The sequence below is a fragment of the Pelodiscus sinensis genome, chromosome 1 (genome assembly GCF_049634645.1).
Source record: "Pelodiscus sinensis isolate JC-2024 chromosome 1, ASM4963464v1, whole genome shotgun sequence".
Lineage (NCBI taxonomy): Eukaryota > Metazoa > Chordata > Testudines > Trionychidae > Pelodiscus > Pelodiscus sinensis.
In genome coordinates, this window is record NC_134711.1 from 182,658,032 (window position 1) to 182,672,083 (window position 14,052).

General features: G+C 44.7%; 1 protein-coding gene across 1 annotated transcript in view; it reads right to left on the bottom strand.

Annotated features, from left to right (window-relative positions):
• The window catches only part of URB1 (URB1 ribosome biogenesis factor), an 89,163-nt gene extending 82,407 nt beyond the window's left edge, over positions 1–6,756 (bottom strand). Inside the window, exons 1-3 of the mRNA XM_075910757.1 lie at positions 6,214–6,756; positions 3,437–3,576; positions 2,062–2,213 (exon numbers count right to left, since the gene is read on the bottom strand). Coding sequence (XP_075766872.1) covers positions 2,062–2,213; positions 3,437–3,576; positions 6,214–6,544 — 623 coding nt within the window. The 5' untranslated portion in view covers positions 6,545–6,756. The remainder of the gene's footprint in view (positions 1–2,061; positions 2,214–3,436; positions 3,577–6,213) is intronic.
• Positions 6,757–14,052: the final 7,296 nt, after the last annotated feature.

A 14,052-nucleotide genomic window follows, 5' to 3' on the forward strand; every position in this document is an offset into this window, starting at 1 on the left:
CACTCATGATTTTATAGACCTCTATCATATCCCCCCTCAGTCTCCTCTTTTCTAAATTGAAAAGTCCCAGTCGCTTTAACCTCTCCTCATATGGGACCCATTCCAAACCCCTAATCATTTTAGTTGCCCTTTTCTGCAACCTTTCCAAGGCCAAAATATCTTTTTTGAGGTGAGGAGACCACATCTGTACACAGTATTCAAGATGTGGGCGTACCATAGTTTTATACAGGGGCAGTCAGATATTCTGTGTCTTATTTTCTATCCCTTTCTTAATAATTCCTAGCATCCTATTTGCCTTTTTGACCGCCGCAGCACACTGTGTGGAAGTTTTCAGAGAACTGTTCACGATAACTCCAAGGTCTTAAGGAAAAGTTCAGTTAATGGAGAAATTCTATTACAAATGTGATGACATTTTGTGAAGAGAATTGGAAAAAGAAATTATTAAACTCAACATTTCTTGCCATCAGCATGGAATTCTGCTTTGTTTCCATGAGCAATAGAAAAGAAAGCCTCTCTCTGCACCTCCCTGGCACCTAGGCAGGTTTCAGATCACGAATTATGTACAGGCAGTCCCCGGGTTACATACAAGATAGGGACTGTAGGTTTGTTCTTAAGTTGAATCTGTATGTAAGTCGGAACTGGTGACCAGATTCAGCTGCTGCTGAAACTGATCAGTTTCAACAGCGGCTGAATCTGGACGCCAGTTCTGACTTACATACAGATTCAACTTAAGAACCCCAGGTATCCCCAAGTCAGCTGCTGCTGAAACTGATCAGCGGCTGATTCCAGGAAGCCCCGGGGCAGGGGCTTCCTGTAGTCAGCCACGGGTCAGTTTCAGCAGCGGCTGACTTGGGGATGCCTGGGGCAGAGCAGCAGGGGTGCTGCTGGGTTGGTCCAGTAGCGCCGCCGCTCCTGGACCAACCCAGCAGCACCCCAGCTGCTCTGCCCCAGGTGTCCGATTCAGCTGCTGCTAAAACTGATCAGCAGCGGCTGAATCAGGACTCCTGGGGCAGAGCAGCTGGGGTGCTGCCGGGTTGGTCCAGAAGCGCCAAGGAGCGGTGCTGCGGGACCAACCGGCAGTGCCCCACCTGCTCTACCACAGGCCCGGGGCTTTGCTCCACCGTCTCCCTGGTCTGCTGGGGGGGGGGGGGGGCCCACTAGCTGCGCCCCCCCCCCCCCCCCAGCAGACCAGGGTCAGGGACACGGGGAGCAAAGCCGCAGCGGCGGCGGGGTGCCGCGCCTCTGAGGCTTTGCTCTGGCAAAGCCTCAGAGGCGCGGGACCCCTCCGCCTCCCGGCTTTGCTCCAGGTGTCCCTGGTCTGCTGGAGACGGTCCCCAGCAGACCAGAGGCACCAGGAGCAAAGCGGCAGTGGAGTCCCGCGCCTCTGAGGCTTTGCCAGAGCAAAGCCTCAGAGGCGCGGGACCCCTCCGCCTCCCCGGCTTTGCTCCAGGTGTCCCTGGTCTGCTGGAGACGGTCCCCAGCAACCAGGGACACCCGGAGCAGCTTTTCTCGCCCCGGAGGTCGAGGTGGCGGGACCGCTGCGCTCTGGGCGGTCCCGCTGCCTGCGAGCTCCGGGGCGAGAAAGCCCCATTCGTAAGTGCGGCTCCGACGTAAGTCGGATCCGCGTAACTCGGGGACTGCCTGTATTTAGGTAACAAAGTAAACAGAGGAAGAGACTGCAAAGTTACAGCCTTAGTTAAAGTCATTTGCAGCCTTAGTTAAAGTCAACTGCAGCACTACTCCCTGTAGCATGCCAACGTCCCCATTCTGCAAATATTTGTATTTATGTGCCTACATGTATGCATTGTGAGCAGCCCCCTAAAGTAAGCAGGACTCCTCACACTGCAAACAGTTCAGCACATGCTTAGGTCTTTATAGGACGGTTGCCCAAGGCAGCATATTGGGACTATATCAAAGCATAGGATGTAAAATTCTATTTAAAATGTTATCTGATTAAACTATATGTTTAACCAATTAACCAGCCCACTGTGTACTGGGTAACCAGCATCCCTAGTCAGAGCAACCAACACAGGTTCTCACTCTGGTATGCAGTAGACTTACCTGTGACTTTCAGAATACAAAGCAGCATAGATTAATTTCATATAGTTATTAATTAACTTCTTTACTATGTTCATCCCCACCACAGAAAAATGGGACAGGTCACTTGCTGTTCTCAACAAGATGGCTTCCAAAGTTTGAAAGATTAACAGCATCTGCAAAAGTCAGAGTTATTTTGAAATACTGTTGCCATTACTATCCTCAAATGTCCCTATAAAAGCAAATATAAGAAGATTTACATGGTAAAAATCCTAAATAATGAGTAACTGTGTAACAAGAGGAAATGCTTCCAAATGTGAACTTCAAGGTGACACAGTGATTCTCTTCCAGAAGGTTAAACACTGAAATAATGTGCTTGGGCAGAGGTTTCCATAGTAAAGATTAAGATTCCAAAGATTAAAGCTCAGGCCTCAATAGGCCCATCACAATTAAAATATCTGCTCATAGTGCATGACATTAGCATGTAACACATGAAATAGTCAGTAGTAAACTTCTGAAGAACATCCATAACATTTGTTCAGATTTACGAACAATGTCCATTCCTGAGGCATTCCTAACTGCAGTTCTACTGTAATTCCATTATATAGAGGTCAAAAACTATACCTTGACCCCAATCCTGTAGAAAGCTTCTCACAATCAACCCCTATGGAGGCACACAACCATACTACAGAATCGGGGCCTTACAAACTATTTTTTATCAGTAGTTAGAAGAATATCTATACATTGCAAACAGTTGACAAAGCAATGCATATAAAGTTTTGCAGTTATGTAAACCCAGTGGAAATTTTATTAAAGAGATTGTTTATTGGAAGTTTAAATGGGCTAGATCATCTTTAATCAATAGTAAAAAAACCAACTTCTTTACCTAAATTACTAATAATACCTTATATAATTAGCAGAAAGAGAATTCTATAAACCTAGTTTATTGGTCACTATTTATACTGTTTATGTTTTGCATTTCTCTCAGCTCAGACAATAAGTTTTACCTTTGGTTCTTAATTGCTGCAATAGCTGAATATCAAACACTGTAAAGAAATGCTTATTTATCTAAAAACAATTGTTTTTATTGGATTTATGTGTATGCACATGTATGTAAACATTTCTATTAGTACTGGGTTTCATAAATGCTTTTCCTAACAAAATTCAAATACTACAAAAACCATCAGTACTACAAAACTTGACTTCCGTTGAGCTTTTCAGAATGCATTAGGTTTAGCACGTCTTCAAAGGATGCCTTTACATTTTATAACAAACTTTAACAACTGATTTTTCTGCTCCTCAGATTTCCAATTACATTTTTTATACTATAGATAATAAAATGTTCTATTCAGTGCACACTCTGCTTTCCATTACAATGCAATGCACGTGGACAACTTACTTCACTTTCAGGCCTTCTTTCTCCATCTAAAAGTCTGAAAATTTCAGCACACTCCACCGAAATTTTTATATATCCCTCCACTACATCATACAGTTCAGCACATGGCAGCGTCTTAGCTATGGAGATGAAGTTTTCTAAACCTGAAAGAACATAAGCATTTACATCTGTAATCAAAATCACGCTTTTCAAATGACAGATATGGCCTTTATTCCAGCTTTGCAAACTCTGCACAGTGCATAATAATTTGGGGGAAGGGTCTGATATGGAGTACAAGACATCAGTGGGGACCAATATCCTTTGCTTGTTAATATTTTCTTTCCTGCTGTACATTTATCTGTGTGCTATGCATATTATTGCCAATCCAAAAGTACATCCACTACTACAAAATAGAAAAGTTACAAGCACAAAATATGACCAACTACACTTCACTGAATAAATTCTCACAAGGGACAGAATTTATTCAAGAATATTTCTGCCTAGAACACTGAATTACTTCATATCATTTTAAACCCATTGAAACATGGAAAAATGCAAAATAGTTTTAGAGCGTAATAAAGGTGCCCTTCTCTTTTTTGCGTAAGATACAAAAATACTTGTATACTAAAGAAGATACACTTAAGACAGTAGGAGAATTCTATAAATCTAGTTTTTTGGCCGTCATTTATATACAGGTTGGACCTCCCTGGTCCAGCACCACTGGGACCTGAGCTGTCCAGGACCAGGGAGTTTGCCAGATCAGCGAAGGTCACTGCTCCCCTACTGGCTGCCCGGTTCCCGGGCTCCTCTCCTTGGGATTCCCTGCCCTGTTGCTGGCCCCACTAAGGGTGCCTGGCATGGCTCCTCGCCTTGCTGCCTGCCCACTGCCCCAGGGTCTTCAGGAGTTCCCGGCTAGGGCCACCTGGCGCTAGGCATGTTAAATATGAGTTAAATGAATAGTCGAGGAACTTCATGATTTCTTATCAGTTAGTTGACCATTCTATAGTCCCTGGCAGTGGGGTCAGCGGCCAGTGTGCCTCACTCCCCCGGAGTTCCCTGCCACTCCGTGCTGCCTCTGTATTAGCTCCCCTTGCAGACCGGCTGCCTGTCACCCTGCGCTGTTGCCTCTGTATCAGAGGTAGTAGCATGGGGTGCCAGACAGCAGCTGGTCTATGAGGGGAGCCAGTTTAAAAACCAGCTCCCCTTGCAGACCAGCTGCCTGTCATCCTGCGCTGTTGCCTCTGTATCAGAGGTAGTAGCATGGGGTGCCAGACAGCAGTTTAAAAACCAGCTCCTCTTGCAGACCAGTTGCCTGTCACCCTGTGCTGTTGCCTCTGATAAAGAAGCAGCAGCTCTTGTCTAGAGAAAGTCTGAGCTCCTGGGCTCCACAGGAGCTGGAACTGAGCCAGGCTGCCTGCCTGCCTGGCTCATAATACACTTTAAATGCAGGGCCACTGCATAGGTAAGACCCGGACGCATCGCAAGCCAGGACTGAACCGGGCTGCTGGTCAGCCTGCTAAAAAATGTACAGGCGAGGGGAGGAGGAAAAATGCACTGTCTATAGCATTAACCTATAAGCTTTTGCTTATTGGTTAATCAGTTAATTGACTACACTATTACATTCCTACCTGGCACCGCCACCCCACAGCCAGGGTTGCCCTGCTGCCACTGGGGATTCTGGCCACCCACCTCCGCCAGACCTGCCTCAGCTAGGGGGTTTCACCAGCAGAGGCTTCCCCGTCATCCCAGCCCCGCTACCACCGTAGGTTTCTGTCCAGCTGCAGGCAGCTCAACTGCAGCCAAAGGTTCTCTGGCTGGGGCCAGGTGGCCCCACTAATGCTGGGAGCTCCCCAACTCCGGCAGGAGCTCCAGGGCCACTCCCTGACCCCGCTGATGCTGGGGGATCCCTGGCTGGGTCTGGGACTCCTCAGCCACCGCCTGGTCCCATTGATGCTGGGGGTTTCAGGCCAGGGCGAGGACTTCCCAGATGCCACCTGGGGCTCCCCAGCACCTGCGCTGCTGCTCTGGGGCTCTTTGGTCCAGCAACATCTCTGGCCCTGCTGCACCACAGATGTTGCTGGACCAGACAGTCCAGGATTTGGGAGCTTCAAACTGTACATCCGAGGCTGGCTATAGAGAAAATGCAAAATGTTGGTGGAGAGTAACAGCTGGAAAGCCACAGTAGAAATGCAACAATACAGGCAGTCCCCGCGTTACATGGATCCGACTTACATTGGATCCCTACTTACAAACGGGGTGAGGCAACCCCGCACTAGCTGCTTCCCCCCAGCAGACCAGGGAGACGCGGAGCGGCTTTTCTCAGCAGACACCTCAGCTTGAGAATAAAGGACTGAGGGAAGTGAGGTGTGGGAGAATAAAACTGAGCTCTGGAGAAATGTTTGGCTAGAGTTTCCCCTACAATATGTACCAGTTCCGACTTACATACAAATTCAACTTAAGAACAAACCTACAGTCCCTATCTTGTACGTAACCTGGGGACTGCCTGTAATGCATTTATCACAGGGGCACCTGCACTAACCAAGCTCCTAGGTGTGGGTCTCAAGCTCCCCCTCTGGCCCCGCTGCAGGCAGGAGAGAGAGCGCACTAAGTAGCAGGGGCAGCAGCGCGGTGCCTGGGATGCAGCAGGCACTCAGGGAGGTCGAGGCCCCCCCCTGGGGCCAGTGCAAAGGCGGCAGCAGCGGGGCGGGCTCGGGGCACTGTCTCTAGGGCAGCTCGGGGGCGCAATGCCCCAGCAGCCGCGACGGGCGCCCCCGAGCACGTGCGAGCCGAGCCCCGCTCACCCTTGATCGCGGCCTCGGGGTCCCGCAGCAGCGATTTGAAGTGGGTGCCGGTGAATTCCCGCGCCCCGCCGCGGGCTCGCTTGGCCTCCCCCGGGCTCGGCGCCGCGCTCTTTCGCTTGTGGGCGCCCATCGCCCCGGCTCGCAGGCTGCTCGGCGGCCACACGCTGCTCTGCTCCCGGAAGCGGCCCGGGTCCGCTTCCCTGCTCGGTCCTCTGGAAACTGCAGCCCGGCCCAGCGCCTGCCCGCCCGGCTGGGCGAGCCCCACGCTGCCTCCCCGCTCCCGGGGGCGAGGGGAGCAGGTTCCTCCGTCCTCCCTACAGCCCTTCGACATCCAGCCCCGTCCCCTGCTGCTCGCCCCGACCCGCTGACACCCACGTTCCACCTGAGCCCAGGCCCCCACAGCAACTCAGCGTTCAGGGCCCAGTCCATCCGCCTTAGAGCAAGGGGAAGCCTGCTGTATTCTGGCAAAGCCGCTCTTCTTGACAGGCATGATGTTAAAACACCAGTGGGCTGGCCCCACCACGGCTTTCTCCAGTGTAAGCAATTGCAAAGGACGTTTTAAGAAAACATTCCCCCAAAGCAGGTGCAGCCTGGGAGGACTGGAGGGAAATGCCTGCCCTCTGGGTATTGGCTAATCCAGCAACAAAAAACATCAGTGGAATCCAGGGGGTGTCAGTTTGTTTCATTCTTCTTCAGTGAGCAACATTGGGCCACCCTTGCAGGAATGGTTATCGCAAAAATGTGGGTCTGGTATTTCCTCCAAAAAACATATTGTACAGGCTGTGTTAACCTTAATCTCTCAAGGCAGGGCTGATAGTACTGCCTTACTCCTCAAGAAATCCTACTAATGTCAATTGGAAAACAAAGCAAGAGTAACAGCAGCAAAAATGGGCCCTAAATCAGGGAGTTGAAACTCCATACTCCCATATGAGAATGAGGAGACATATACCATCAATCATAACTTTACTGACCTGTCCATATCTATTGGTTCCAACAACCCTCATCACAGTAGTATATGAGCTGCTGAAGAAACCCGAAGGAGTTAGGCACTTCCACTCCATATTCCTCCCATCACTATTATTGCACATGGCTGCATTTTTACTAGTCTTACTCCCCTAGGAATTTCCCTCTTTTATAATGCTGTTTCCCTGGGACTCCTCTTCCCCAACCTTTGGGTTTCTCCACCTTTATTATCCCTCTTCTATAGGTTCTCTCAAACCAGTAGTTCTCTCAACTTTTCCAGACCATTATATTCTTTTAAGACAGGGGTGGGGAACCTAAAGCCTGTGCTGGTACTGCAGGCCCCCACTGCCCACCCCCATGGGGGTGGAGCACACAAAATCGACTAGCCTGGGCCCCACTAGGCTCTGGTGTACGAGGGGAATGTGGGGAGTGCCTTTCTTCTCAGTTGGGGGCCACGTCAATGAGGATTTGAGTGAGGATTATTTGTTTCTGACTTGAGTGTGGCCCCAGACTGTTTTTTCTGTGGGTTAGCAGCCCCTGACCCAAAAAAAGGTTCCTCACCCCTGTTTTAAGGAATCTGATTTATTTTGTGGCCCCCAAGTTTCACTCATTTAAAAACTACTTGCTTACAAAATCAGACCTAAAAAGAGTGCCATAGCCTACTATTACTGAAAAATTGCTTAATTTCTAATTTTTATCATAAAATTATAAAATACATCAGTTGGCATATAAGTATTGTACTTACATTTCAGTAAGCATGTTTTCATTTAGAGTAGTATAAACAAGTCATTGTATGAAATTTTAACTTGTACTGACTTCACCAGTGCTGTCTATGTAGCCTGTTGTAAAACCTGGCAAATATCTAGATAAGTGTTTCTCAACCTTTTTTTTTATAAAGTACCCCTTTTTTTAAAAAAAATTGTAAGTACCCCCAGTACCTAGTTTTCAGACACACAATTTTTTTTCCACCATTGCAACACATTTGTTTAAACAACTTAATCGTAACTGGGTGTGTGATGAAATTTTTGGGTATAAAAAGTACAAAAATAATAAAGCTGTAAAACTTTTTAAAAAATTAGTTTTCTCCAAATTTCAATTGTGTTGACATACCCCCCAGACTTCTCCTGAGTACCCCTAAGGGTACTCGTACCACTGGTTGAGAAACACTGATCTAGATGAGTTGATGTACTCCTGGAAGACCTCTGCATACACCTGGGGGTTTTCCCAACTGCTTGAGAACCACTGTAATGTAAACCACCCTCACTTCCCTTTCCCCATAAATTGTCTGCCCCTTTGGTCTTCTGTCTCCTTGTAGTTCCCATAGCCCTTCCTAGCTTTTAAGAATTACCCCCTTCTAGAATTACCCCCATCCAGGAGTCCTTTTCCCACCCCCAGATAGGTTTCCACCATTGGTGATGTTACTGCTATTACAAACATTCTCCTACAGGTCTGTTTGATATACTGTTTATTTCCTGTATATAGTTACTGCTTGGTGTCAGTCAGTCACAGCATTCAGTTCGAAACATCAACCATGTAAGTGCCACTTGCACTGATCTCTTTGCATAGTATGCATATCATACTATGTCTGTAAGACACTTTCAAATCTATCGACATGGAAACCATTATAAAAATGCAAGTGATTAAAAATATAAGATCAACGAGTAGTCCTTCTGTGCCTTAAAGACTAACAAAAATATATAGAATCATGAGCTTTCGTGGGTAAAACCCACTTCATCTGATGAATTGTACTGTTGTCCGTTATGAAGGAATACAGGTAAGGATGCACCTTAAGACTTTGTTGCAATTTGCAGGATGTGTTCTAGATTCAGCTATCACTGTTGATCGTGTTGACAAATAATGTCTCATTGTTTCCTTGTACTTCCCTATCTAACTGTCTGTATCAAGCTATTATCTACGGTCTTGTACTGAGACTGTAAACTCTTTGGGACTGGTGGATCACCTTTTTGCTCTATATTTGTACACCACCAAATATAATGGGTGCTGGCCCATGACTGGGAGTCCTTGTCACTAAGGTAATAATATAGTATGATGTAGGTATAATAGTTAACCATAAATTGAATGTTAATTTAAAAAAATAATCCAGATCCAGTAAAAACACAAAGAAACATTTTTACAGCACGTGTCCTAGATATTTTATAAAAGCAGACACTGTGGCAGAACTACACTGTTCTCAGAATATAACACGACAAGTGCTTGTTGCTTAAGAATAGCCACCATACCACATTAAAAGCTTGGATATTGCATCCAACTTTAGAAACTTGTGCTAAAAAGTATGATTTATAGTCCTGAAAAGTCTGTAAAGGACTATTTGGTTCGTTCACACTGTGACTCAATTAGCAATACCCCTTTTGACATTTCTTCTACATTTAATCTAAAACAATAGGTAATATGTGTTGAAATGCTCTTATAAACTTTATTCTATAAATTATGCTATAAGTATTCCTGTATTCTATTAAGAATCTTAATGCATGTAAAGAACACATTGTCATATATACAATATATGCCCTTATAGTTTCCTCCACAGTATATCTGCAGGACTAAAATATAATTAAAAGCAATGGATTACTCTAAAAATATATGTAGGAGAGCTTTTTGGCATTTTGGAACAAATTTTTATCTTTTTAATGGCAAACCTGTTTCCTTGAAATTTATTAAGGTTGAAAAGGTTAAATTATCATGCATGCATGCATGGTGTTCAGAACACAAAATTACTTCAAAGGGAGGCTTTGTGAATTCCTACTATGGTCACAGTATTTTAGAATGTAGAAATATAGACTATGGATTTATCTATAAATAAGAGTCACCTCACTTTTTGATTCTCTACTCTGTTTTCCTCAGCCTTCTGACTTCGCTATCCATGTATATTTGTTTCAGAAATATCTCAAGAAAAATGACAACATTTTATTCATTTGTTTCAGACAGATCCCAACCTTGCTCCAACTGAGGTTGATTGAAGTCCCGTTGACTTCAGAGGGCACAGGACTTCAATGGAGATCTTCAGTGGGTGTAAATTACATTGGCTTCAACAAAGCAACAATATTGTGCACTAATCTCTACACATGACTGTTTGAGATGCCAGGATTATGACTAAAGTAACAGTTACCTTTCTTCTTTGGTATAGTTATTGAGAGATGATTAAGAGCCAGATCTTGTTGTGCTAAGGTAGTCAAAACTCCTGTTTAAGGTCCCAACCCTGCAAACCCTTAGGCTTGTGGTTAGCTCCAGTCATGTCAGTGAATCCCACTCATTTTAGTGTGTAAAATTAAACATATGTTTGTTTGAAGGCTCTGGGGCTTAGTCAATAGGCATAATGAGTATGACCATGCAAGGTCTGAAGGAGTAGACCCAAAGAGTGTATTATAGATGCTGGGATGCAGTGTAGTAGGGAAATTTGGGTGACACCTGGGGCACCTGGCATTGGCTACTGTCAGAAAACAGGGATACTGGTCTAGATGGACCTCTGGTCTGACTAAGTATGGCCATTCTTATGTTCTTCTTATTCCTGCATAAAAACAATACAAAAATGTAAGACAGAGCTTCCTATTTCTTCAGCCTTATAGAAGGTGGAAATCATGAGAGTCTGGTGCCTGGAACAAATGGTCTAATTCATGCTTATCTCCTTAGTAACTTAACATAGAGTAGAGATATAGCCAAATGTTGCTTACCTTGTTCAGTCATAGATTTCAGGCGAACTACTTATGCTAGTAAAGCGAGCAAGGTTTATGACTCTATAAAATGGTTGTCAATTAAATATAGTATTGTTTTGTATACGCCATTTGTTTCTGGTCATATCACCTGTAAAGATATATTTCTGTTTCTCTTATATTGACACTCCCTCTTAGTTGCTCTTTCTTCTGCTACGGGAAATATTTTGCTCTCCCATTTTACAAAAAGTTCTGGATAATATACTGTCAATACAAAAAAAAAGAGAGAGTTAACTAAGGGTGAGCTACATAGAAGGCGTGATGTTGCATTATGATTGTACTGAAAACAAAAATTAAGTTACATTTCTGTCCAAATTTGTTTAATACTTAAAAATAACAAATAAAACCCTGAAGTGTTAATATTTTTCCATTTCTGTGCCAGTCATGCCATGCATAGATATCCCATAAGAATGAATATTTGGTCATGAAGACTGCAACATCAACAGCTATTTTAGTGAAATTTAATTTTAGGATGGAGACATGGGTTACTTCCAATAGAAGACAACCTAAAGTAACATTCTGAAAAATTATTGGTAGGGCAAAATACAAAGGGACGAAGAGGAATGATAAAAGAAGAAAAGAAGAGAGAAGGAAAATGGAAAGGTTTGGGAAAGGAAAAGAAAAGGAAATCTGAAGGGTGATAATAAATTAAAACATATTAGTTCTATGTATTTTTAAAAGGAATTTTGAACAAAAAGACTAAGTTGGCATCCTGTAGCTTATAATTACCTTCATTCTCCATTCAAACTGAATTGTCATCAGCAATAATGTCACCAGAAACCCCCCAGTTGCAGCTCTGGAGCTCTTGGGTGCCTTTCTGTCTGTTAATTTTTATAAAATACTAGCGTTATCCGTCTCATTGTGACTGTAAATGTACACGTGGTCTCCTCCCTCCCCACTGCTCCCAGGGCGAGGGAGGCTCGGGCTGGCTCGGGCTACGGGGCCTCCTCCCTCTCTGCTGCTCCCTGGGGGTGGGAGAGGTTGGGGCCATGCGTCCACTTCCTCTCCATTGCTCCGGGGATGCTGGGGCACGCACGTGCTCTTCCCCTCCCCGTGATGGTGGTGGGGGAGGTGCACGTGGCCGGGGAGGCTTGAGCTGGCTCAGGGTATGGGGCCTCCTCCCTCCCCACTGCTTCTGGAGGCATAGAGGATGAGGCTGTGCAGCCTCTTCCCTCCCTGCTGCTCTGGAGATCCTTGGGGGCGCATGTGTGCGCCCTTCCCCTCCCCATGACAGGGTATGTGTGCGCACACTCTCTTCTGCTCCCCATGAGGAGGAGGTATGCTGCTCCTCCTCCCCTCCCTGTGGCGGGGGCAGGGCTGTAATTGGGGTTGGGGGCCTGCCTCCCCCTAGAAACTTCTCAAGTCTTCTAAAATATTCTCTGTGACAGACGGAGTGACGGACACCTCTCCTTTCATAATAGTATAGATTTAGTAGATTTGAAGCAGCAGAGCAAATATTTACTCAAAGGTATATTATTCAGTCCCTCATTAAAACAGCTGGTGCCAATGCTGTCTTTTGGGTGACAACAATCTTCATGTCACCTTCAAGTTTTGTTATAAGTGAATTGAAATTATATTTAAAAAAAATTGAAACTCAAAAAGTTTTAGTGGTATCTAAAGTGAAAAATTATTTAATATTCTTTTAAGGTGGTTTGGATGAGATGAGAGGTACTTTCAACTTTAAGAGAACAGTTTTCTTAGGAGGGCTCAAACCCCACATAATTTCCAAAGGGAAACTCAGCTTATGTCACAGCTATAAACCCTCAACGCCTACCTGCTGGATCACTGCACTATTCTACAAAATTTCTGCTACTAAAAGTGCCATTTTATAAAATTTCTTAATCAACATAGTTTTAAATTCAGCTTATCTTTTCCCTGAGCAGCTGCTGCAGTCATTGACCAAGGGAGCAAGGCAGATCCTATGAACAGTAAAAGTAGTTTTCAGCCCCAACCTCCCCTTCCTTTATTGCTCTTGTTTCTCGATCATAGTCTTTTTCCATTCAAGCCTACACTATCCTCTTTTCCATCATTCCCATCTGTACTTTTGAGTAAGCTCTCTAGTTCTTCTATCTTTGTGGTGAAAATCACTGCCATGAAGAAGCCCTACACAAGCACCAGTTAAGCTCTATGTTAAAGCTGACATTTTAAAAAGTGCCCACTAACCAGTCACGTAGGTGCAGATTTTCAGAGATACTGAGTATCTTCAATTCCAGGAAGAGCTGTGGGTGGTCAGCACTTCTAAGTATCATGCTTGAGATGATTTTAGCCCTGCTTTGCACCCAGTTAAAAATCATTTTTGAAAATATTGGCCTTAACAGTAGGATTAAGTAGTGATACTGGGATAAATGTCACCCTTTGATAGTGCCGGTTTGTGATTACACCTTTAATGTGTCTTCACTGCTGAGCCAGGCTTTTGTGATCTAGGGGTTAGCAGCTGAAACAATTTAAGTATACCACTTCTTGGGTTTTTTTTTAAATAGTCTTTTAGCTGTTTCAAATGGAGCAGCACTTTTCTAAGGAGTTAAAAACCTGCATTTTAAAATATGACTTATGGAGATTTATTTGCCTCGCTGTCACACTTGAGCCAGATCAATATCAAAGCAACCAACCTGACTGTGATGTCAGCAGCAGTGGACATGCATTAATACTATGATTTCAAGCCAGGACTCAGAATGGTTTGAAAATTGGGCTTGCCCAGAAAACACAAACTGGGAAAGAACAGGACAAGAGAGGAAGAGGACAAGGGACCAGCAAACAAAGTGAACAAACATGAAAGAGCAGGGAGAAAATGTAATCACTTATAATTCATACAATAAGCCCCTCTACCTACTGGCATCTTCAGCATAGTACTTGTTACAAAGGAAGAGGTGAAAGAGTAGCTTAAACAAATACAGAAATATCACCCATTGTATTTTAACAGAATAATATTAAACCATTAAGCCTTAGCTACTTCGACTTTATCAACTGATTATCTCCTCAAAAATTACCATTGAATTACTGCATTCCAGAGACAAAGAGCATCAATGCATGTCCCAGTAATGACAGTATGAGCCGACTGATTTTCAAATGTGCTGGGTACCAGCAGCTCCTATTGATGTCCTTCCAGAGCTAGTCTGCCAGGCACTCTCCCTGCACTCTGATCCCTCCTGAA